General features: G+C 39.3%; 1 protein-coding gene across 1 annotated transcript in view; it reads right to left on the bottom strand.

Annotated features, from left to right (window-relative positions):
• The window catches only part of USP32 (ubiquitin specific peptidase 32), a 195797-nt gene that overhangs the window by 57632 nt on the left and 110736 nt on the right, over window positions 1-27429 (bottom strand). The window contains exon 6 of the mRNA XM_018064149.1: window positions 569-700. Coding sequence (XP_017919638.1) covers window positions 569-700 — 132 coding nt within the window. The remainder of the gene's footprint in view (window positions 1-568; window positions 701-27429) is intronic.

Genomic DNA, 27429 nt, shown 5'->3' with positions numbered 1-27429 from the left:
TCAGTGGCCACCTCACTAACCCCTGCACTACAGGAGTGAGTTTCTGAGGCACCCATAGGAGTAGTTTCATAACCACTGTCATGGTCAAAACATTTTATATATGAGAATACAAAGGTGAGAGGGAGGCTTCCCAGGTGGACCTAGTGGTAAAGAACCTGCTTGCCAATGCAGGAGCCGCAAGAGAACCTAGGTCCCTGGGTTGGGAGAATTCCCCGGAGGACGGCATGGCATCCCCCGCCAGTATTCTTGCCTAGAGAATCCCATGGACAGAGGAGCCTGGCAGGCTACAGTCCATGGGGCCAAAGAGTTGAACACGACTGAGTGACTAATTAGCACATATGTACAGATGAGAGAGCTAAACTGATTTATGCAAGGTTACGTAAGTAGAATAGGATGCTCAAGACTATAATCTTAATTCCCCATTTAATTTTCCTCTCCACCTAACTTTTGCAAGAAACCTGCAAACCTATAACATTATGGCCTTTTAGAGTAAAGATGTATTGGTTAGAAATAAAAGCTGGTCTCGTGTGTTTAGCAAGGAACATCATAGAAACATAATGATTCCTACCTTCACTTAGAGATGGACGAATTGGTGGTGAAACCAATGGGCCAAATGTTTCTAAATCAAATCGTCCAGTTCGGGATTGAGCCTTCAGCAACCAATAGCGTTTCTCCAGATCAATGATGTCTGATTCCTCCACTGAGAGTCAAATCAAACAAGATCATAAAACCTCAGTCTTCTCTTCTAGGCAGTTAGTTAGCTCATCCTGATAATGCAGCTTCTAAGGATATATTTTAATTTCTCAGTTATACTGCTAACAACTACCTAAAACAAAACTCTGAAAAACAAACACATTATACCTAAAATGAAATGAAAAGTAAGCCAAATTAACATGAAACAGGTTTTATTTATTTTATTTATTTATTTTTTGAAACAGGTTTTAAAATGGAATTTTTTTCGCGGAAGGCTGTTTTAAGTCCAACATGTAAATAGTAAACAACTGAGATGTTTCATTCTGGTTTCCCACAACATTTTTGGTAATATTTAATCTCTATCCTGGATTTGATGATTTTATATATATATATATATATTTTTTCTTTTCTTTTCTCTCCTGGCTGTACTGTAAACACCCTAACAGAAGGATTCCATGTCTGATTCATCCTGTTGATATGGTAACTACTTACACATTGAATACTTATTAAAGAAACAAAAAGAACAGGATAAAAGATGTTAAAAGTAATGAAGTTCCCTTCAATGTTCACCTGAAACTATCACAACACATTGTTAATTGGCTAATTCCCATTATATAATAAAAAATTAAAGATATATATTAAAACCCCCCCAAATTATGAAGTCAATAAACAAGAAAGAAAGATTAGAATTTATAATGTGATAGGTAATAGGGGCATCATGAAAACATGATCAGCTTTTTCTCCTCATTCATCAGAAAATGCATTTTCTTTTTTAAAAAAAAAATCACAGATAATCTCTAACTATGGTTACATTCTATATGTGTGGTTTTCTTCCTTCCAAGGAACAAAGACTGAAAAAATTACTAGAATCTCAGGGACCTGTAAGGCAATATCAAAAGTGCCGCAAGGCTTCCCTGGTGGCTCAGTGGTAGCAGTCCCCTGCCAACACAGCAGATCGGGTGTGATCTCTGGTGCAGGAAGATCCCACGTGTCGTGAGGCAACGAAGCACATGTGCCGTGACTACTGAGCGTGCTCTCCACAGCCTGTGCTCTGCAGCTACTGAGTCCTGCTCACTGTAGAGCCCACGGTCCACAACAAGAAGCCCTCTCACTGCAGCTAGGCAGTAGCCCTCAGAACTGGAGAAAAGCCTGCGCAGCAGCAAAATTCAGCACAACCAAAAATAAAGTAAAATTTTTTAAAGCACAGCATATATATTATTGGGGTCCCAGAAAAGAGTGGGCAGAAAATGTTTAAAACAATTAACTGCTGAAAAAATTTCAAATTTGATAAAAACTATAATCCTATAATCCAGAAGTTCAATGAACCCTGTGTAAGAAAAATTCAAAGAAAACCAAACCAAGGTAAGATGTAATCAAGTTGCTGATAAAGAAAAACATCTCTAAAGCAGCATGAGAGAGGAGAAAAAATACATTATAACCGGGGGAATTAAGCAATGATTTCTCTTCAGAAACAAGGCAGCCAGAAGACAATGGGGGCAGGGGAAGGGAAGAGGACTAAAAAGGAGAAAAAAAACTAAAACTCTATTAATCTCAAATCTATAACCTATGAAAACTCCTTAAAAAATAAAGGTAAAATAAAGCATTTTTTGACAAACAAAAGCTGAGAGAATTCATCAACAGGAGAACTATACCAAAAAGAATATAAAAAGATGTTCTTCAGATTAAATAATACCAGATGGAAACCACTATCTATACAAAGGAATGATGAAAACAAGAAATGCTTGGCTCCTAACATCTATCTGATATCATTAATCATAACAGATTGTGGGTGGGCGTTTAAATGCAGCTCTGGTTAGACGAAGTATACCTCTAGTTCAAATGTTCTGAAGGTGAGCTCATATTTCCATTCCAGAGAGCCCAGAAACTACCAGTTTTTAAATGCAGAGGTCTACAAATTTTAGCCTCATTGGCTGCATGCATGTTTGTATAAATGTTTTATTAGCACACAATAACATTTACAGACAGAGTTTATGGTTGCTAATATGTTACAATGGCAGAGTTGAATAACTGTAATGAAAAGCCATATGGCCCACAAGTCTGAAATATTTACTGCCTTTTTAAGAATATGTTTGCCATCCCTGAATTGAAATTGCACAACCACAAGACTCCAACTCCATAAAATGACAGCATCTGAGGACCACAGAGTCTTCAGACTGCAACCTTCAAAGATTCTGAGACTTCAAAACTGAGCCCATGAAACTGCCGGCCCATGAAACTGCCTAGCTTCAGTCTCAGGAAAATTTCCACAGGACAGAACTACTGTCTGGAGATGATTATCTCCTGACTTTGTGAGGGTAACACAGGCAGAGATCTCAAGGAGGCAAGGGGTCCAATCATGGAGAAAAAACACTTTATAGAGAAGGAACAAGGATAGAGGCTTTGAGATGAGAGCATGCCTTGAAAGCTCAAGGAAGAGAAAGAACAAGAGTGGCTAAAGTGAAGTTAGTAAGCGGAGGGAATAATAATAATAGTCTTGATGAAAGTGAAAGAGGAGAGTGAAAAAGTTGGCTTAAAGCTCAACATTCAGAAAACTAAGATCATGGCATCTGGTCCCCTCACTTCGTGGCAAATAGATGGGGAAACAGTGGAAACAGTGTCAGACTTTGTTTTTGGGGGGCTCCAAAATCACTGCAGATGGTGATTGCGCCCATGAAATTAAAATACACTTACTCCTTGGAAGGAAAGTTATGACCAACCTAGATAGCATATTCAAAAGCAGAGATATTACTTTGCCAACAAAGGTCCACCTAGTCAAGGCTATGGTTTTTCCAGTGGTCATCTATGGATGTGAGAGTCGGACTGTGAAGAAAGCTGAGTGCCGAAGAATTGATGCTTTTGAACTGTGATGTTGGAGAAGACTCTTGAGAGTCCCTTGGACTGCAAGGAGATCCAACCAGTCCATTCTAAAGGATATCAGTCCTGGGTGTCCTTAGGAAGGAATGATGCTAAAGCTGAAACTCCACTACTTTGGCCACCTCATGCGAAGAGTTGACTCATTGGAAAAGACTCTGATGCTGGGAGGGATTGGGGGCAGGAGGAGAAGGGGATGACAGAGGATGAGATGGCTGGATGGCATCACCGACTCAATGGACATGAGTTTGGGTGAACTCTGGGAGTTGGTGATGGACAGGGAGGCCTGGCGTGCTGTGATTCATGGGGTCGCAGAGAGTCAGACATGACTGAGCAACTGAACTGAACTGAAGGAGAGAGTAGGAGGAGATAAAGTCAGCAAGAAAATGGTGGTCAGGTTATACAGGCCACTGGAAGGATTCTGATTTTAAGTAAAACTATGAACCACTGGAGGGTCTGAAGCAGAGGAGTGCCATGATCCAACCAACAACCACTTTTGACTGCTGAGTTAGGAATAGCCTGGTGGGCAGCTAAGAAGAGAAGTGTGTTTAAATCTATACATGCAGTTTAAAAACATAAAGACTACAATAGATTAACAAGCACAAGACAGACAATTCATAAAAATGGGGAGAACTTTTCACTAAGAATAAAATGTCATTTGAAAAGAACAATTTAAACAGAATCATGCTACTTCTCTGCTTCAAAACTTTTTAAGCCTCTTTCCCAAGATAGCATGGCTATTTCCACAGGTCCTTCAGATCTTTTCTCTTATGTCACATTCTCAGATCTTCCAAAGCCCATCCCGTCCAATGACATTCCTCCACCCCTTTCCTTATTTACTTTGCTCTCTACGACTCATTTGTTTTGTTTATTGCTGTCTCCTCCAACTAGAACATATACTCCTTGTAGGCAGGTTTTTGGGTCTATTTTATTCTTTGCTATGTTCTAAAACTTAGAATAATATCTGGTACATTTTGAGCATTCCATAAATATTTTTTAATGGACAAATAGCTTACAAGTTACCTGGGAAGACAAGAACAATGTATTTTAAATTTCCAGTGACTTCAACGCATTCATTCTTACACTATTTCTTAGCAGTTTTAATAAAAATTTCAGGGAAAAACTTGTCCTCATCAGCAAGAGATCTAAGAGATAATCAAATCAACATATGTATTGTACTGCATTTATGTAATTATCACAGTCATAAAAACTGGTTAATAAGTGAAAACATATTCCACCAACTTACATAAAATTTTAAGAAAAAAACTACTCCTTTGGCTTGACCTTCAAGGGGCTCCCGGGACAGAAAGCTCATGTTTCTCTGTCTTTCCTTCCTATCGCCTACTCTACTCTGACGCTCACTATGTCTAAGATCTAAAAGAGAGTATTTACTTAAAGGACCGAGGAATGACTTTTTTTTTTAAACAAAAAATAAAAATCCTTTGCTGGGAGAACAAAATTTTGTACACATCATCTTATACATCAGTAAATGAAAGAAATGAGATTTTCAGAAAGACACTCTTCTAATTTATTCTTAAGTAGAAAGAAAAGTTCATGGGAATAACTATATACCTGCCATAGCTGAAAACAAAACAGGCTTTGAGTCACGTAATTAGTCCCCACAATTTACAAAGACAAATGCTCTCCTGGAAAGTTCTTGCCTTGCCTATCCTAGAACATATACTCCTAAAACCTATGGAGAAGGAGTCCAGGATCAACAATGAAGTTACCCTACACTTGAAGTAAGGGCTTTCCTGGTGGCAGTAGAGAATCTGCCTGCAAAGCGGGAGACCTAGGTCTGATTCCTGGCTCTGGAAGATCCCCTGGAGAAAGAAATGGCAGACCACTCCAGTATTCTTGCCTAGAAAATCCCATGGACAGAGGAAACTGTCAGGCTACAGTCCATGGGGTTGCGAAGAGTCAGACACTGTTGAGTGACTAAATCAGAAAGTAGTCACATTCCCTTCCCACTTCTTGAAGTAAAGGAAACTAATCACTTATTATTTACTAAAAGTAATAAGTAACTGAGTGATAAGGATATAAGATAATGTATTTTATGAAGTTAAAAAATGAAAATACTAATAACACTAAATTGATTTAAAAATTTGTATTACTTGTTTTTATTGAACTACTGATAAATTTTGCTGCATGAAAAATATTTAAAATGTAGGTAATCAAAAAAAGGAAAAGGAAACATAGTTCTTTGGCTTCATTTAACTATAATGATAAATGTACTTGATCGTCACCTGGGTTGTTTGGGAAGATTACATCTAATAATTTCATTCTATCATCTATACCACTGTATGATTTTTCACATTACACAAAATCCTAGTTCAGAGGGATTTTTTTTGCTATGCCTTGTGGTTTGCAGGATGCAGAATCTCAATTCCCCAACCAGGGACCGAACCCAGGCAGCAACAATGAAAGTGCTGAATCCTAACCACCAGGGAACTTCCCCTAGTTCAGTTTTAAATAACCAATAGAATAAATTCATTTTTAAGATTTTACAGAAAAATCATCAAAAGTGAGTGAAAGTCACTCAGTCGTGTTTGACTCTGAGACCCCATGGACTATATGGTCCATGGAATTCTTCAGGCCAGAATACTGGAGTAGGTAGCCTTTTCCTTCTCCAGGGGATTTTCCTGACCCAGGAACTGAACAGAGGTCTCCTGCATTGCAGGCGGATTTTTTTTTTTTAACCAACTGAACTATCAGGGAAGCCCAAAATCATCAAAAAAGATGACACAATAAAAGATACAATTTTCACACAAGGTACATGTCTCAGGTACATACAATATAACTATCATATATTTTTTCTTATTTAACCAAATAACAAATATATTACATCCATACTACATTCATTACTATAATGTAACCTCTTGATGAATCAACCTTTGCAAAGGTTCAATTACTTTGCAACTGGAATTGATTTTTAAAATTATATGAAACTTCTATGAGTTGTCAGCTGAACTGCTGAGAAAAAAAAATAACTAACTTCATTTTCACTTAAAGAAGTTAGAGGTAATAATTGCAGTAGTTACTCTATTTGCAATTCATACATCAATAGCAAAACTTCTATTTTATTTGCTAAACAGGAATGAATTTATCACCCACCTATGGGTATAATTTTTTCTGGTTCACAACAGTAGCATAACATATTCCCAACAGTCTAAGTAGTTCTTGGCCTGCCCTTTGGGCCATCCTAATCAAGTCCCACCTTACCGGAAGGCTCCAGCTGCAGAAAGTGCTTTTTAATGCCAGAATTGGATTCTCATTTAAAAACAAAAACAAGGCTCAGGAAAATACCAAGTATTTTCAAAGAGTAATACAGTTCTGCAACATTTCTGAGAAAGCAACCTGTTCTCAAAAGCAATGACCTTCTGCAATCTACTTAAGCTTTACATCATTACAACCAGATAAGAAGATAATGAAGAGGATATTGAAGAAGGGACATGAAGATTTACTAGACAGTTGATGACCGAACAATCACTCAAGTACTTTTTGCTTACACAAAGGAGGTCTTAACATTGCAAACTAAAATGTGGCAAGGTAATATACTAATATGTATATTTTAGTTGAGATAATAAAATAGAGACTATATAAATTTGACTCAGATAAGAAAAGAAAAACAATGAAAAAGAGTTCAGTGGCCCTAAAATTAGCCCCAAATATTTATAAATCACCTCAGGATCTAGATTCTATTATTTGAAACACATATTTACAGAAAGAATTAGCACACATATTTTCTTCTAAATAATATACCTGAACTCTATGAAAATATGATCATCATTAAGGAAAATAATTCTCAATTTAAAACACAGTCCTTAAAAATCATAGTTCTTCTAATTACCTATTTCACTGCTGGTAAATGGGCAATCTCAATGATCTTGCTGGATCCAATGAAATTAATTATTAAAGAGAAATTCAAAATGATAATCATTTGAAGGTATCCCAAGGGGGGAAAAAAAGGAAATTGGAAAAGTGAGCCTGCAAGCCTGTCCAAAGTAAGTCTGAGGAATATGGCTCACCGCAACCACAACTACCCCACGAGCACCTCCTTTTACCTGCAATCACAAACTACTCATACGAGATTAAAGAAGCAAAATGACTGCGTGTCAATAAACTGTCTTCAAATCCTAAAGTGATAATAATATGCACTCTGGGTTCTCACATTCCAATTTCAGCACCTCTTAGCTATCTGATCTTGAGAAAAGTTTCTTTAACTCTTCATAGCTGTGATTTCCTCATTTTTGGAATGGAGATAAAATTAACTCCAGAGGTGGTACAGGCTTAAATGAGACAATGTACTAGGAGCACAGTGCTTCCTTTAGTGAGTGCTCAGTCTGCATGTGGTAAACTGGAACCTTCCTAAAATGGCAACCCACTCCAGTGTTCTTGCCTGGAGAATCCCAGGGATGGGGGAGCCTGGTGGGCTGCCGTCTATGGGGTCGCACAGAGTCGGACACGATTGAAGCGACTCAGCAGTACCAGCAGCAACAAACATTTTTTGGGGGGCTTCCCTGGTGGCTCAGAGGTTAAAGTGTCTGCCTCCAATGCAGGAGACCCAGTTTCGATCCCTGGGTCGGGAAGATCCCCTGGAGAAGGAAATGGTAACCCACTCCAGTATTCTTGCCTGGAGAATCCCATGGAGGGAGAAGCCTGGTAGGCTACAGTCCACAGGGTCACAAAGAGTCAGGTACAACTGAGTGACTTCACTTTCTTTCTTTCTAAGCATTATGGCGGGGGGAGAAAAAAGAACAGGAGCAATAGTCAAGATCATTTAATATTTGGCAAACATTCAAAAAGACATTTTATGTGTCTGACATTGTGCTAAAAATTAGACATGATTGTGAACAAAATAACTGTATTTAGATTATAGTAGAAGAGAAAATGGGTCCTTTTAATCTAGTGTGGAAAGTACAACAAAGGAACAGAGACACAGTTTTCAGAGAGCACATTAGCAAATAGGCCCTCCCTGGTGGCTCAGAGGTTAAAGTGCCTGCCTCCAATGCTGGAGACCAGGGTTCGATCCCTGGGTCGGGAAGATACCCTGGAGAAGGAAATGGTAACCCACTCCAGTATTCTTGCCTGGAGAATCCCATGGAGGGAGAAGCCTGGTAGGCTACAGTCCACAGGGTCACAAAGAGTCGGGTACAACTGAGTGACTTCACTTTCTTTCTTTCTAAGCATTATGGCGGGGGGAGAAAAAAGAACAGGGGCAATAGTCAAGATCATTTAATATTTGGCAAACATTCAAAAAGACATTTTATGTGTCTGACATTGTGCTAAAAATTAGACATGATTGTGAACAAAATAATTGTATTTAGATTATAGTAGAAGAGAAAATGGGTCCTTTTAATCTAGTGTGGAAAGTACAACAAAGGAACAGAGACACAGTTTTCAGAGAGCACATTAGCAAATAGGCCCTCCCTGGTGGCTCAGAGGTTAAAGTGCCTGCCTCCAATGCTGGAGACCAGGGTTCGATCCCTGGGTCGGGAAGATACCCTGGAGAAGGAAATGGTAACCCACTCCAGTATTCTTGCCTGGAAAATCCCATGGATGGAGAAGCCTGGTAGGCTACAGTCCATGGGGTGGCAAAGAGTCGGATATGACTGAGCGACTTCACTTTCACTTTCCTAGAAGTTTTGATATGAAAAAAATGAGGTACACACAGAACATCTAAGAGTTGACAAGGGAAAGGAAAAAAGAGTGTAGCAGAAGGATATTACAAACAAAGGCAAAACACGTGTAAAAATCTCTATGGAAAACAGGTAGTATTACGTTGGTGCAAAAGTAATTCCATTTTGCAATGTTGCACTTTGCCATTTGATACTGGAATATATTCTTAAATAAATGTGGCTATGTTATACATCATTTTAATGTGCGTTTCTCACTTTACTTTTTTTTGCTAATGACTTATTACCTGATGTGTATTTTATATTTATTTTATACTAGGGAAATGATGTCAGGCAAAAAGCAAATTTGAGTGATTTTCTTATTCACATTCAAAATAGGTTATACAGCAGCAGACATAACTTGGAACATCAACAATGCATTTGGTCCAGGACCTACTAACTAACGTACAGTGCAGTGGTGTGCTCTTTGCAAAGCAGACAAGAGTCTTGAAGATGAGGAGTGTAGTGGCCAGCCATCAGAAGTTGACAACAACCATTTGAGAACAATCATCAAACTTGATCCTCTTACAACTACATGAGAAGTTGCTGAAGCACTCAACACTGACCACTCCATAGTCATTTGGCATTTGAAGCAAACCGGAAAGATGAAAAAGCTCGATAAACATGTGCTGCATAAACTGACAGCAAATTTTAAAAATCATCATTTTGAAGTGTTGTCTTCTTCTATTTTACCCAACAAAATAAACCATTTCTCGATAGGACTGTGATGTGCGACAAAGAGTGGATTTTATATGACAACCAGCGACGACCACCTCACTGGCTGGACTGAGAAGCTACAAAACACTTCCCAAAGCCAAACTCGAATGAAAAAAAGGTCACGATCACTGTTTGGTGGTATGCTGCCTGTCTGACCTACTACATCTTTCTGAATTCCGGCGAAACATTACATCTGAAAAATGTGCTCAGCAAACTGATGAGAAAACTGCAATGACTACAGCGGGTACTGGTCCACAGAATGGGCCCAATTCTCCACGACAAGGACCGACAGCACACCATACAACCAATGCTTCAAAAGTTGGATAAGCTGGGCTATGAAATTTTGCCTCATCTGCCATATTCACATGACCTCTTGCCAACTATCACTTCTTCAAGCATCTCATCAGCTTTTTGCAGGTAAAATGCTTCCACAACCAGGAGGAGGCAGAGAACACTTTCCAAGAATTCCTAGAATCCCAAAGTACAGATTTTTATGCTACAGGAATAAACAAACTTGACTGTAATGGGTCCTATTTTGATTAATAAAGATGTGTTTGAACCTAGTTATAATGATTTAAAATTCATGGTATGAAACCGCAGTTACATTTGCACCAACCTAATAATAGGACAGACAAGCAAAAACAAAGAATAACCGTTGTATTCTGCTATAATTCAAAAAAAAAAAAAAGGAAAAGGAGAACCTATAAGAAGGATTTATGCTATGACCCACAATAAAAGACAAAAAACAAGAAAGAACTTTACTTTCCAGTGAGTGACACCTTCCCACCCCCTGCCAAAAAAAAAAAAAAACCAGGAATGTTAAAAATGGCAATTCAACCTAGAATTAGTAGACAGTTCAGTTAGAATGTGGACATTCCAAAGCATCTAAAGGATGAGCCTTCAAATTCAAGCAGAGCTTCCAAACTGTGTTTAGACAGGACTGTGCATGTACAATAGTAGGGGATTCAATACACTAAATTTGTAAAAAGTTGATTAAAGCAAATTACATTTGGAGTTTATAGTCTGTCTCCAAAGTTCAACACTATGTGATGCTAAATAATAATGAACAAAATGGGTGAGGAAAGGGTACTACAAGGAAAAAAACCAATGATTAGTTAGTCTTAGAAAGTAGAATCTTCTTTCAGATATCAATAATAATGATGACAACAACAATAAAATCTGTAAGAAACTATTTCAAATATTTAAACTATATAGAAAATGTTTAAGTTATCTATACATGTTCTCCAATTTGGAATATCATCAAAATGTGTAAAAATTAACTTGTCAATAAAACACTGTATATATATTAACATTTGACAAAAAAGATCTTTTTAGGAAATCTAATCTTAGGTATTTAAGTAGCAAATTACAAAATAAAAACATATCATAAAAATCTATTGTTGATAAAAATCTGTTGAACAATTTGACCTTTTGGCTGAAGTTCTAATTCATGAAATTCCCTGGCAGTCCAATAGTTAGGGCTCAGTGCTTTCACTGAGTCCCTGGTTGCAGAACTGAAATCCTGCACTGTGGGTGGCTTGGCCAGAAATCCAGAAAGTTCTAATTCAATTTCTTAAATTTAAATAAAAGTAAAGTAACAACAGTTTGGAATCTTAAGTTCTAAAAACTACTGGCCATGACAAAATCTAAAATCTTGTAAAATCAAATCAGTTAATTATTTGAAACTCTGTACTGAATATACAGTATTCAGTGTGTAATAATATAAACAGTGACCCAGTTTCATCTGTGATATACATAAAAAAGAAAAAATTTGATTAAAAATGGCAGATGTTCAACTTACTGGACTTCAAGTTTTACTGTATAATCGTAAAGTGAAAAAGTAAATGCATCTGTACTCTAACATAAATGTTATTTACAAGTGAAAATTTATAACTCCTTTTTGTTTCCTAGATTCCTTGGCTTATTACACAAATTTAAATGGAGTCACTGATGCTTTAAAACAAATATCTACTTATAAATGATAAGTTAATAACATTCTCTATTTTTATCCCAATTTTCCACATTCCTAATATATTATTTGAAAAGATTACTGTACCAAATATTTTTGAGTGGAAAACCCTGCAACGTGGTCCACAGTGAACTGCTTAGCCAGAAGCTTAGAATTTATAACTAATACAACAAATCACAGTCATCAGAATATAAACCTGCCCATGCCAGAATTTCTATAAGAAATGTAGCAGTAGTTCTGATTTTATGATAATGCTTTCATAAGAAAGTCCACTAGGAAAGCAGCTATTTGCTGAAGCCAGGAGCAACGGAGTTGTCTGTTATACCTTTATTTTTATAAATTGTAAAGTAAAGGAAAGCAAATTGGTAAGGGAAACATTTTCTTCCTATTGACATGGATGAGTTAATTTTTGTAGTCATCTACAGTTCTCTGTTAGAAAATTGCTTGTTCCCAAAACAATTTCTAGAAAATTGCTTATTCCCAAAACAATTACTCTCTGAGAAAGTGGGATGAAGCTCACTGACATTTCCTAGCCAAGTGTTTACTAATACAAGAGGATGAAGGGAATCCCTTGATGGTCTACTTGTTAGGACTCTGTGCTTCCAATGCAGGGGACACAGGTTCAATCCCTGGTCAGGGAACTAAGATCTCACATGCCTTGCAGCACCTCCAAAAATAAAAAAAAACGGATGAATATTCATCGTAAAGCATCAATTCTATACCAGACACAATGCTGAGTCCTTTAAAAAAGGTAACATTTCACATAGCACCATATGCTACTGGAAATGTTTTTTCAGTAAAAGGATTATTTTGAGTTGAAGGCAAATGAGAAGCAGCAGATATAAGAAAAGCTCTCTAGTTCCCCCTACTGGCCTAATTTGAAAAGATGGCTTCCCGACCCCTCTAGCAGGACCCAGGGAAACTCCACGAGAGACTGAGCCAGACCTGCCGCTGAGTGTCTGAGTGTCTCCTGTGGAGGCACCTGTCAGCAGTGTTCTGCTTCGAGGACAGGGGCTCTGGCTGCAGCAGACTTGGGAGGCACGGCGTATGGCATAGGTCCTCTTGGAGGAAGTCACCATTAGCTCCACTATAGAGCTGCCGAGCAGACAACAAACAAACTGGAGAACAATTATAACAAAGAAGTTCCCGCACGCTTGGAAAACTTCTGGCGCCCACAACAGATTTCCCAACCTGGAGATCCAGCAAAAGGACCGAGATCCCTCAGGGAATCTGACTTTTAAGGACAGTGGGATTTGACTACAGAACTTCCACAGGATGGGGAAACATTCTAGGAGGGCACAAACACAACACTGTGCACACTGGGACCCAGGAGAAAGGAGCAGTGAGCCCACAAGAGATGCAGTCAGACTCACAAGTGAGCATCCAGGAGCCTCCGGGGGAGGTGTGTGTCCACAGCAGCCTGTCTTGAGGTCAGAGGCACTGACTACAGCAGACAGTCCTGAGAGCTGCAGCATGCTGGCTCCTTTTGAAGGAGGTCGTCAGTACCCCTACCATAGTTTGGCCTCACTGAAAGATGAACTCCCCAGGTCAGTAGGTGACCAATATGCTACTAGAGAAGAGTGGAGAAATAACTCCAGACAGCATGAAGAGGCTGAGCCAAAATGGAAACAATGTCCAGTTGTGGACCTCTGGTGGTGAAAGTAAAGTCTGATGCTATAAACAATACTGCATAGGAATCTGCAATCAAGGTAAATTAGAAGTGGTCGAACAGGAAATGCTAAGAGTGAACACTGACATTTTAGGAATCAGAGAACTAAAATGGACAGCAATGGGTGAATTTACTTCAGATGAACCTTAAATCTACTACTGTGGGAAAGAATCCCTTAGAAGAAATGCAGTAGCCATCATAGTCAACAGGAGTCTGAAATGCACTACTTGGGTGCAATCTCAAAAATGATGCAATGATCTCTGTTCATTTCTAAGCCAAATCACTCAGTATCACAGTAATTCAAGTTTATGCCTCAACCACTAATGCGGAAGAAGCTGAGGTTGAACAGTTCTATGATGACCTATGAGACCTTCTAGAACTAACACCAAAAAGAGATGTCCTTTTCATCACAGGGGACTGGAATGCAAAAGTAGGAAGTCAAGAAACACCTGGAGTGCAAGTTTGGCCTTGGAGTATAAAATGAAGCAGGGCAAAGGCTAACAGAGTTTTGCCAAGAGAATGCACTGGTCACAGCAAACCCCCTTTTCCAACAACACAAAGAAATAACTCCACACACGGATATCGCCAGACAGTCAATACCAAAATCAGACTGATTATATTCTTTGCAGCCAAAGATGGAGAAGCTCTATACAGTTAGCAAAAACAAGACTGGGAGATGACTGTGGCTCCGATCATGAACTCCTTATTGCAAAATTCAACTTAAATTGTAGAAAGTAGAGAAAACTACTAGGCCATAACAGTATGACCTAAATCAGGTTCCTTATGATTATACAGTGGATGTGACAAATAGATTCAAGGGATTAGAACTGATAGACAGAGTGCCTGAGGAACTATGGACAAAGGCTCGTAACACTGTACACGGGGCAGTGATCAAAACCATCCCCAAGAACCAGAAATGCAAAAAAGGCAAAATGGTTCTCTGAGGAGGCCTCACAAATAGCTGAGAAAAGAAGAGAAGCTAAAGGCAAAGGAGAAAAAGAAAGACATACCCACCTAAATGCTGAGTTGCAAAGAATAGCAAGGAGAGATAAGAAAGTCTTCCTCGGGGACCAATGCAAAGAAATAGAGGAAAACAACAGAATGGGAAAGACTAGAGATCTCTTCAAGAAAACCAGAGATATCAAGGGAATAGTTCATGCAAAGATGGGTACAATAAAGGACAGAAACAGTATGGTCTAGCAGAAGATATTAAGAAGAGGTGGCAAGAATACACAGAACTATACAAAAAAGATCGCAATGACTCAGATAACCATGATAGTGTGATCACTCACCTACACATTCCGGAGGGCCAAGTCAAGCGGGCCTTAGGAAGCATTACTACAAACAAAGCTAGTGGAATGACGGTATTCCAGCTGAGCTATTTCAAATCTTAAGAGATGATGCTGTTTAAGTGCTGCAATCAATATAACAGCAAATTTGGAAAATCCAGCAGTGACCACAGGACTGGAAAAGGTCAGTTTTCATTCCAATCCCAAAGAAAGGCAGTGTCAAAGAATGTTCAAGCTACCGCACAATTGTACTCATTTCACACGCTAGCAAAGTAATGCTCAAAATTCTCCATGCTAGGCTTCAACAGTATGTGAACCAAGAATTTCCAGATGTTCAAGAGGGATTTAGAATAAGCAGAGGAATCAGAGATCAAATTGCCAAAATCCGATGGATCATAAAAAAAGCAAGCGAATTCCAGAAAAACAACTACTTCTGCTTCACTGACTTATGCAAAAGCCTTTGACTGTGTGCATCACAAACAGTGGCAAATTCTTAAAAATATGGGACTACCAGACCATCTCACTTGTCTCCTGGGAAGCACGTATGCAGGTCAAGAAGCAATTGTTAGAACGAGGTATGGAACAATGGACTGGTTCCAAACTGGGAAAAAAGTACTGTATACTGTCACCCTGCTTACTTAACTTATATGCAGAGTACATACATCATTCGAAATCATGGGCTGGATGAAGCAGAAGTTGAAATCAAGATTGCCGGGAAAGTATCAATAACCTCAGATATGCAGATGACATCACCCTTATGACAGAAAGTGAAGAGGAACTAAAGATCCTCTTGATAAAGGTGAAAGAGGAGGGTAAAAAAGCTGGCTTAAAACTCAACACTGAAAAAACGAAGACCATGGCATCCGGTCCCATTACTTCATGGCAAACAGATGGGGAAATAATGAAAACAGTGACAGACTTTACTTTCTTGGCCTCCAAATCACTGCAGATGGTGAGTGCAGCCATGAAATTAAAAGACGCTTGCCCCTTGGAAGAAAAGCTATGACAAACCTAGAAAGTGTATTAAAAGCAGAGATATTACTTTGCCAACAAAGACCCGTATAGTGAAAGCTATGGTTTTTCCAGTAGTCATGTATGGATGTGACAGTTGGGCCATACAGAAGGTTGAGCACTGAATAATCAATCCTTTTGAACTGTGGTGCTGGAGAAGACTCTTGAGAGTTCCTGGGCTGCAAGGATATCAAACCAGTCCATCCTAAAGGAAATCAACCCTGAATATTAATTGGAAGGACTGCTGCTGAAGCTCCAATACTTTGGTCACCTGATGCGAAGAACTGACTCATTAGAAAAGACCCTGATGCTGGGAAAGATTGAAGGCAGGAGGAGAAGGGGAAGACAGAGGACAAGATGTCTGGATGGCATCACCGACTCAATGGACATGAGTTTGAGCAAGCTCCAGGAGATGGTCAAGGACAGGTTAAGCCTGGAGTGTGCAGTCCATGGGGTTACAAAGAGTCAGACATGACTGAGCAACTGAACAATAATAACTCTTCTACCAGGAAGGATAGATGTTAATCACCAGAGAAAACTCTAGATCCTTATCAACCTGGAGATGGCACCAGAAGAAAGAATCTGCGTAACAAATTTTATTAACCAGCCAAATCAACCAAAGGCTTCTCTAGTAGCGCAGACAGTAAAGAATCGGCAGGATTCCCAGGAATGCAGGAAACCCACGTTTGATCCCTGAGTCGGGAAGATCTTCTGGAAAAGGGAATGGCAACCCACTCCAGTATTCCTGCCTAAAGAATTCCATGGACAGACCATGGGGTCGCAAAGAGTTGAACACGTCTGAGTGACTAACACACATACATCAAGCAACGGTTTTTCCATGTATTTGTTTCCCCACAATGTGCCACTCCTAGCAGCTCAAAGTTCTTTTCCTTTGTTTTGTCACTTCTCCACAAAATTATCCCTCTTTGCTAAGATGCTATGTAAGCTCAAGCTCTAGCCACCCCTTTGAGTTATTCATCACTAAATGTTCCAGTGCGTAAGTAACTTAGTAAGTAATAAGCAAGCTTATGTTTTTCTCTTGTTTTCTGTCTTTTGTTAGTCTAATTTAAAGGGCCCCACCCAATGAACCCAAGATGAGCAGAGGATAATACTTTTCCTTCCCTGCCCTCCTTACCACAAATCTATGATGTAAGTTGTATCATTATCCCTGTTTTCCATAGACAAAGTAAGAAGTTAAGAGGTTTGCAGACTAAATAAGTGGCTGACTGAACTCTGCAAAGAGATAGAGGAAAACAATGGAATGAGAAAGACTAGAGATCTCTTCAAGAAAATCAGAGATAACAAGGGAATGTTTCATGCAAAGACATGCACAATAAAGGATAGAAACTGTATGGACCTAACAGAAGCAGAAGATATCAAGATGAGGTGGCAAGAATACACAGAAGAATAACTATACAAAAAAGATCTTACTGACCCAAATATAACCATGATGGTATATGATCACTCACCTAGAGCCAGACATCACAGAGTGTGAAGTGGCCCTTATGAAGTATCACTACGAACAAAGCTAGTGGAGGTGATGGAATTTTAGCTGAGCTATTTCAAATCTTAAAAGATGATGCTGTTAAAGTGCTACACTCAATATGCCAGCAAATTTGGAAACCTCGGCAGTGGCCACAGGACTGTAAAAGGTCACTTTTCATGCCAATCTCAAAGAAGGGCAAAGCCAAAGAATGTTCCAACTACCACACAATTGCACTTAAATCAAATACTAGCAAGTAATGCTCAAAATCCTTCAAGCCAGGCTTCAACAGTACATCAGCTGAGAACTTTCAGATGTACAAGCTTAATTTAGAAAAGGTAGAGGAACCAGAGATCAAACTGCCAGCATCCACTGGATCATACAGAAAGCAAGGAAATTCCAGAAAAACATCTACTTCTGCTTCATTGACTAAGCTAAACTTTTGACTGTGTGGATCACAACAAATTGTGAAAAAATTCTGAAAGAGATGGAAATACCATACCACCTGCCTCCTGTGAAACCTGTATGCAGGTCAAGAAACAACAGTTAGGACCGAACATGGAACAATAGACTGGTTCCAAATTGAGAAAGGAGTGTATATATTATTACCCTGTTTATTTAACTTATATGCAGAGTACATCATGCATAATGCCTGGCTGGATGAATCACAAGCTGGAATCAAGACTGCCAGGAGAAATACCAATAACCTCATAAATGCAGATGACACCACCCTTATGGCAGTAAGCAAAGAAGAACTAAAGAGCCTCTTGATGAAAGTGAAAGAGGAGAGAGAAAAACCTGGCTTAAAACTCAACATTCAAAAACTAAGATCATGGCATCTGGTCCCAGCACTTCTTTCATAGCAAATAGATGGGGAAGCGAAATAGTGATGACTTTTTTTGGCCTCCAAAATCATTGCAGATGGTGACGGCAGCTCTGAAAATAAAAGACACTTGCTCTTTGGAGGGCATCCCTGGTGGCTCAGCTGGTGAAGACTCTGCCTGCAATGCAGGAGACCTGGGTTCCATCCCTGGGCTGGGAAGATCCCCTGGGAGAAGGGAACGGCTACTCTACTCACTCCAGTATTCTGGCTTCCCTGATAGCTTAGTTGGTAAAGAATCCACCTGCAGTGCAGGAGACCCCAGTTCAATTCCTGTGTTGGGAAGAGCCACTGGAGGAAGGGATAGGCTGCCCTCTCCAGTATTCTTGGGTTTCCCTTGTGGCTCAGCTGGGAAAGAATCCACCTGCAATGTGGAAGACCTGGGTTCAACCCCTAGGTTGGGAAGAACCCCTGGAGAGGCGAAAGGCTACCCACTCCCGTATTCTGGCCTAGAGAATTCCATGGACTGTGCATGGGTCATAAAGAGTCAGATACTTTCACTTTCAACTGCGCCTTGGAAGGAAAGCAATGACAAACCTAGACGGCATATTAAAAAGCAGAGACATTACTTTGCCAACAAAGGTCCGTATAGTCAAAGCTACAGTTTTTCCAGTAGTCATGTATGAATGTGAGAGTTGGACCATAAAGAAGGCTGAGCATGCCAAAGAACTGATGCTTTTGAACTGCGGTGCTGTAGAAGACTCTTGAGAGTCCCTTGCACAGCAAGGAGGTCAAACCAGTCCATCCTAAAGGAAATCAACCCTGGATATTCATTGGAAGAACTGAGACTGAAGCTGAAGCTGAGGCAAAGAACCGACTCACTGGAAAAGACCCTGATGCTGAGAGAGATTGAAGGCAGGAGAAGGGGACGAAAGAGGACAAGATGATTGGATGGCATCACTGATTCAATAGACATGAGTTTGAGCAAGCTCTAGGAGGCTGTAGTCCATGGGGTTGCAAATAGTTGGACACAACTGAGTGACTGAACAACAATAACAAATTATTTCTCAAAATGCAGTTCATGGTCCATCCATATCAGAATTACCCAGAGTTAAAAGTACAGAGCCCTACGGCCCACAGATAAAAAATCTTTGAAGACAGAACCAGTAACCTGCACTTTTAACACCCTCTTCAAATAATTCTAATGCTCAAGATAAAGGCCATTAACTACAAAATAGTGGTTGAACAGTTGATTATTTTGGTATATCCTTCTTACAAGAAATAAGGATATAACAAAATTCAGCTAAGAGGTCAGCAATTAAAAATATTATAAATAAGTGAGAAAATTAAAAGCATAAGTTATTTCTTCAGGTTTTTACCACACACTGCCAACTTACTTCTATAGCCACCAAGGAAACCAACAGGTACATTATGGGAGATAGAATAACTAGTTCAGACAGCTTATTCCATGTAGTGGTTTTTTTTTTTTTTGACATTTAATTTATTTTTTAAATTAGGATTTATTGGAGTATAGTTGCTTTACAATGTTCAGTTAGTTTCTACTGTACAGCAAAGTGAATCAGTTATATGCATACACACATCTTCTTTTTCCCTATAATATTTAAAGTAGACTGATCTCTATGCGCCTCAAGTTACTGCTAACCAATTTTCTGTAGCTCACATAAGTTTTCTAACCGAAAGTTTTAAAGAGAAGATCTAAAAACAACTATTTTGCAATCTTAAGCAGTTCTTTAAATTGACATATACAATTCATTTCCACTCTAAAAATATGGTAGGTCTTTATATGAACACTTACATACTATGAAGTTGTTAAACTTTATTCAAACATGATGATTTATCTTGGTCCTTCTCCCTCCTATGGGTTTAGTCCTACAATCCTAAAACAACATATTCCTCCTGCTCTCTCCTGGGGAATTCAAATGTTTAAATCAATACTCAGAATGCAGACTTTTGGTTGCTGAAAATTTTCCAACACAGTTCAGTCCAACAACATGCACTGTGGTTCACTAAACTAAGAAAAACCCAAAGAAGAATAGAATATAAGCCTTGTCCTCAAGAGACTTGTTTGTAACTTCTGTTGAAAAACAAAGCCATTTTCAACTGACTTTACAGTAAGGCAAAAAGCATCTTAACTACTTTAATTCAAAAGTAAAGTGTGTAGGAATGCAAAGAGAAAAACTGATTAATTCCAACTGCAGAAAAATGGAGAAGGCATGACAAAAGGGTTATGACATTTGAGTTAGGATTGATGACAAAGTATTTTACTTGTCAAGAACTGAAAGATGGAATGTATTCTTATATGAAGGAATATTAGCAGTGATGGTAGATAGGGTAGCCATGGAAGTTCATGGTATAGTCATGGAATACTGACCAGTGCTCTTTAGTTGAATCTGAGAACATAAGTGAGGAGAAATGGGTATTGAAAATTAAGAATAAACTGAGAGACTTAAGAGTCATATTAAGGAGTTTAAAACTTTGTTCTACAGAATATGAAGATTTCTCAAAGGTTTCAAAACAGGGAAGAATGGTTTATTTTTGCTTTTATGCAAACTAAGTAAACAACAAAGGTCCGTCTAGTCAAGGCTATGGTTTTTCCAGTGGTCATGTATGGATGTGAGAGTTGGACTGTGAAGAAAGCTGAGCGCCGAAGAATTGATGCTTTTGAACTGTGGTGTTGGAGAAGACTCTTGAGAGTCCCTTGGACTGCAAGGAGATCCAACCAGTACATTCTGAAGGAGATCAGCCCTGGGATTTCTCTGGAAGGAATGACGCTAAAGCTGAAACTCCAGTACTTTGGCCACCTCATGTGAAGAGTTGACTCATTGGAGAAGACTCTGATGCTGGGAGGGATTGGGGCAGGAGGAGAAGGGGACGACAGAGGATGAGATGGCTGGATGACATCACTGACTTGATGGACGTGAGTCTGAGTGAACTCCGGGAGTTGGTGATAGACAGGGAGGCCTGGCATGCTGTGATTCATGGGGTAGCAAAGAGTCAGACATGACTGAGCGACTGAACTGAACTGAAGTAAACAAAAACAGAAATGTGTCTTTCATTACTCCTATTATCATACCATAGTCAGGTTAGATAAGTAAGAAAAACTATCATAATGATGAGAGTAGCAAAGAAAGATGCAAGAAATATGGTTAAGATTGATAGGATTTAATATGAAGCTTGATAAAGAGAAGTCAAAGGTAACTTCAAACTGGATTACTAGAATTATTAGGTTGGTGCAAATGTAATTCCAGTTTTTGCACTGTTGAAATTTGCCATTTGATTCTGGAATACATACTTAAATAAATGTGGTTATGTTACACAGCATTTTAATACACATTTCTCACTTTATTTTTTTTTTTGCTAATGACTTACTACTTGATGTGTATTTTATATTTATTTTAGACTAGGGATATTAGAAAAAAAGCAAATTCAAGCAATTTTGTTATTCCAGTTCAAAATGGGTCCTAAAGCAGTGCAAACAACTTGCAATGTCAACAATCCATTTGGCCCAGGATCTGCTAACGACCATACAGTGCAGTGGTGGTTTAAGAAGTTTTGCAAATGAGACGAGAGCCTTGAAGATGAGGAGCATAGAGACCGGCCATTGGAAGTTGACAATGACCAACTGAGAGCAATCATCAAACCTGATCCTCTTACAACTACCCAAGAAGCTGCTGAAGAACTCAATGTCTACCACTCTAGACTCGTTTGGCACTTGAAGCAAATTGGAAAGGGGAAAAACCTTGCTGAGTGAGTGCCTCATTAACTGACAGCAAATTTTAAAAATCGTCATTCTGAAGTATTGTCTTCTCTTATGCCGCTCAACAAAAATGAACCATTTCTCAATTGGATTGTGATGGGTGACGAAAAGCGGATTTTCTACAAAAACTGGCGATGACCAGCTCAGTGGCTGGACTGAGAAGAAGCTCCAAAGCACTTTTCAAAGCCAAACTTGCATCAGAAAAAGGTCATGGTCACTGTTTGGTGGTCTGCTACCCATCTTGAGATGGGTTCCAAGTTGGACATTGACAATCAGCCGGCCCCCTGTCAGCATTTCCTGAGACAAGAGCTATGTGGGCTCCAGTTGAGGAATTTACAATTGCTCTCCAAAATGGAAGTAACAAAAGAAACAAGGTAAACAGCCAGTCTTTTTCTCCTGTAAACATTTTGAGGAAATATAATTATGGCAAAGAAATAATTATGGCAAGGACAGAGGCAAAACCCTTTTTGAGTAAACGACTGAAGGATCTCCACTTCCCCCTTTTTAGGATAAGGGAGACACTATACATTTCCATAAAGGCTCTTTGGGGTCAAAAGTCAGAGGATAATTCCAGGCCACAGTGAGTCCTGCTCCTCACAGAAGTCTTTGCTTCAAGATTCATTTTGGCTAAAGGGGTGCATGTGCACCCCAGAGGAGAGTCCTGATATAAATTAGCAGGGGGAGGGGAACAAAGCAAGATGATTGGCCTGAAGGAAGACAGAAACTTCTTACTTTACTCTTTACCTTCTGCCTCCTTGCCTGAATTCATTTTTAACCAGTCAGGCAAGGACTAGGAAGGGACTCTAGCCTTCACTGCTGGCCCCTGTGGTCCAGTGGTTAGGACTCCCAGTCTGGGAAATTAAGACCTTGCTTCCAGCTATTGCTCGCTGCTGCTTACTGTTAAGCTGCCATTTACTGCTGTGCATGTCTGAAATCAATCTGCTCCACCACAGCATTCTGAATCCTGGTGAAACCATTATATTTGAGGACTATACACAGCAGATCAGTGAGATGCCCCTAAAACTGCAGTGCCTGCAAGCCAGCTTTGGTCAACAGAAAGAGCCCAATTCTTCTCCACAACACTCGACCAACTATCACACAACCAATAACTCAGAAGTTGAACGAATTAGACTAAGTTTTGCCTCATCTGCCACATTCACCTGATGTTCAGCCAACTGACTACTACTTCTTCCAGCATCTCAAAAACTTGTTTTGCAGTGAAAATGCTTTCACAACCAGCAGGATCCAGAAAATGCTTTCCAAGAGTTCGTCGAATCATGAAGCAAGGATTTTATACTAGAGGAATAAACAAACTTATTTCTCATTGGTGAAAATAAGTTGACTAATGTTTCCTATTTTGATTAATAAAAATGTTTGAGCCTAGTTATAAAGATTTAAGGGCTCCCCTGGTGGCTCAGACAGTAAAGAATCTGTCTTCAATGCAGGAAACCCAGGCTCAGTCCCTGGGTCGGGAAGATCCCCTGGAGAAGGGAATGGCTCCCCATTCCAGTATTCTTGCCTGAAGAATTCCATGGACAGAGGAGTCTGGCAGGCTACAGAGTCCATGGGGGTCACAAAAAGAGTTGGACACAATTTGGCAACTAAACAACAAAAGCAAAAACTATACTTGAATTTCAAAAAAGAGAGAAAAAAAAATCATAGGAGGAAGAACAGGATGTTTGCTTTTTTTGACCTATAAATGGACTGAAGTAAGGAAAGGTGTTAGATATGAAATTAAGATGTTAGAATATATATCCAGGAGGCATTTATTAAAATGAATATACAGTTTGATACCTCAAGATCAGCAAACTTCATCTAGGTATCATCTGCAAAGACATGAAGGATAAATGAAGCAAAAGAAATGGCTGTAATGAAGCAAAAGCAGTTAAGAACAGAATAGAGCTAAAGGCTGATCAATGAGAAATAACTTAAAACTACAATGTTTCAAAATTAAGGGAGAAGAGAATTTCAAGCAAACAGTCAATAGTACTAAAATGTTGCAGAGGTACTAGTAGGTACAATGAGCCTAGGAAAAAGCCACTCAGTTCAGAAATTAGGTCATTATTTCAGATGAAACAATGCATAAATTCAAGATAAAATACTTTTTAACAAGGCAAAGGTAATGTACTTTTCAGTCAGTTCAGTTCAGTCGCTCAGTTGTCTCCGACTCTTTGCGACTCCATGAATCAAAGCACACCAGGTCTCCCTGTCCATCACCAACTCTTGGCATTCACTCAAACGTATGTCCATTGAGTCAGTGATACCATCCAGCCATCTCATCCTCTGTCGTCCCCTTCTCCTCCTGCCCCCAATCGCTCCCAGCATCAGGGTCTTTTCCAATGAAGTCAACTCTTTGCATGAGGTAGCCAAAGTATTGGAGTTTCAGCTTCAGCATCAGTTCCTTCCAATGAACACCCAGGACTGATCTCCTTTAGGATGCTCTGGTTGGATCTCCTTGCAGGTACTTTTACATACCATTAAAAATCCCCAAATCTTCCCAACTGATAAAAAATTAAACTGAAAAGATCATTTTCAAATTAAAATGGAGCCACATAATGGGATAACATTTTTAATATTTTGATAATAATTTTGACTGATTAAATTTACACAAGCCTGTAATCTTTGATACAGTGCTTTGGAAAACAAACAATAAGCAGCTTATTCAACTTATATGCAGAGTACATCATGAGAAACGCTGGGCTGGAAGAAGCACAAGCTGGAATCAAGACTGCCGGAAGAAATATCAATAACCTCAGATAGGCAGATGATACCACCCTTATGGCAGAAAGTGAAGAGGAACTAAAACGCCTCTTGATCAAAGTGAAAGAGGAGAGTGAAAAACTTGACTTAAAGCTCAACATTCAGAAAACGAAGATCACGGCATCTGGTCCCATCACTTCGTGGCAAATAGATGGGGAAACGGTGGAAACAGTGTCAGACTTTATTTTGAGGGTCTCCAAAATCACTGCAGATGGTGATTGCAGCCATGAAATTAAAAGATGCTTACTCCTTGAAAGGAAAGTTATGACCAACCTAGATAGCATATTGAAAAGTAGAGACATTACTGTGCCAACAAAGGTCCATCTAGTCAAGGCTAGTGGTCATGTATGGATGTGAGAGTTGGACAGTGAAGAAAGCTGAGCGCCGAAGAATTGATGCTTTTGAACTGTGGTGTTGGAGAAGACTCTTCAGAGTCCCTTGGACTGCAAGGAGATCCAACTAGGCCATTGTAAAGGAGATCAGTCCTGGGTGTTTTTTGGAAGAACTGATGCTAAAGCTGAAACTCCAATACTTTGGCCACCTCATGCAAAGAGTTGACTCACTGGAAAAGACTCTGATGCTGGGAGGGATTGGGGGCAGGAGGAGAAGGGGACAACAGAGGATGAGATGGCTGGATGGCATCACCGATTCAATGGACATGAGTTTGGGTAAACTCTGGGAGTTGGTGATGGACAGGGAGGCCTGGCGCGCTGCGATTCATGGAGTCGCAAAGAGTCGGACACGACTGAGTGACTGAACTGAACTGAAGCAGCATTTGTATTTGCAAAGTGTGTCAGAACTAATTCAACTTGAACCAGCTGACAGAGACTCTCACCTTGACTAAAATTTAGTCCCACTCCTTTGAGCCCTCTTTTCTACTAGGCTCAGAAGTTAGCCCCTTATTCTAACGTTGGCCTGTCCAGCTGAATCTTAGCAAAGAATCCTGCTGCATCATCCCCCACCCTTGACACCTGATCAAGTTCCTCATACCCCATATTTAATGAATAAGTCTTTGGCTGGCTTTTAGTAAGAACTCCCCTACCCTTGATGATTTCTCTTAGTAATTTTCCTTCCACTGATCACCTCACTTTGCTCCTTGGCTGTAAGTTGCTTTCCTTATAATATTTGGAGGTAAGACCAATCTCTCTCCATTACTGCAATATGCTACCGTAAAAGTCTTGAATAAAGTTTTGTTTATGGGACTTCCCTGGTGGTATAGTGGATAAGAATTCGCCTGCCAATCCAGGGGACCCGGGTTCTATCCCTGGTTCGGGAAGATTCCACATGCTGAGCAACTAAGAACCGTGCGCTATAACTACTAGAGCCCGAGAGCCCTAGAGCCCACATGCTGCAACTAGAAAAAGCCTGAGCACAGCAACAAAGATGTAGAGCAGCCAAAAATAAATAATTTTTTAAAGTCTTGTTTACCATTTTATTAAGTGTCAGAACATTTTTTTCTATAACATGAGTCATTCAAGGAAAGTAATCACATCCTTAGCCAATGATAGAAAAATAATTTACCATACAATTACAAATGAAAGCAAGAGTTCAGCAGAACATCCATATGACTGACAATGATAAAGCTTAAAGTATAAAAAGATTTCCTAATTTTTTATACAAAATGATTTTTTTAAAAAGGCTTTCCTCTCAAAATAAAGACAGTTGTGCTGAAAAAGTAGGAGCATCAAATTAATTGCCTATTCATGCCAGGATTTATGTGTCAGAATTTTTGGTAACAATGGAATAAAAATGAGAGAGAAAGCAGCTGGTGAATAATTAGTAGCCAACTCATAAATTACAAGAAAAAATAAATACAAACAGTGTTTGATACCCAAGGTCCTCTACGTGGTCAACAAATAGACTTATTTAAGGCTTGACACTGAGAGTGAATAAAAGAATAATACAGACTCTCTATGATTTAAGAGAAATGACATGTACAAATAAATAAAATATTATAAATAATTATAATACAAAGATGAAAGTGGTTGAGTTCATCCAAGAAGAGTACAAAATAAAATGTTATGAGAGTTCAGAGGAAGGAGAGATGATTTCTCACAGGAAGGCAAGAAAACATTTCATGGAAAGCAAGCAGCATGTGACTTAAATCTTCAAGGATGACTAGGGTTTACAGGGAGAATAAAAGGCAAAGGCAATCCTTCTAGTGTTAAGAAGTAGCATACGCAAAAGCCCAGAGTACATCCATTCTGTAACCACAGAAAAGAACAGTAGAAGTTGACACTTAGACCTGTGCTGTGGTGGACTCAACAGCATCCCTCAAAAGTTCATTATCACCTGGAATCACAGAATGTGACCTCACTTGGAAATAGGGTCTTTGCAGATGTAATGAATTAGGGCTCTAGAGTTAAAATCATCCTAAATGTAGACTGGGCCTTAAGTCCAAAGAGTGGTGTCTTTAAAAGAAGGGGAGAAGACACAGACACACACACACAGACAGAAGGCTATATGAAAACAGAGGCAGAAACTAGAATTATGCTGCCACAAGTCAAGCAAAGCCTGGGTTCACAAGAAGCTGGGAGAGGCAAGGAAAGATGCTTCCCTGGGATCTTCAGAGGGAACATGACTCTATTAACACTTTGATTTCAGCTTCCAGAACTGTAAGAGTAGATTTCTGTTTTTTCAGTTTATGGATTGTGTTAATTTTGTTACAGCAGCCCTAGGAACTAATATAGCTTG

The sequence above is a fragment of the Capra hircus genome, chromosome 19 (genome assembly GCF_001704415.2).
Source record: "Capra hircus breed San Clemente chromosome 19, ASM170441v1, whole genome shotgun sequence".
NCBI lineage: Eukaryota > Metazoa > Chordata > Mammalia > Artiodactyla > Bovidae > Capra > Capra hircus.
The sequence above is the reverse complement of the archived record's forward strand: the minus strand, read 5'-3'. Positions and strand labels throughout refer to the sequence as shown.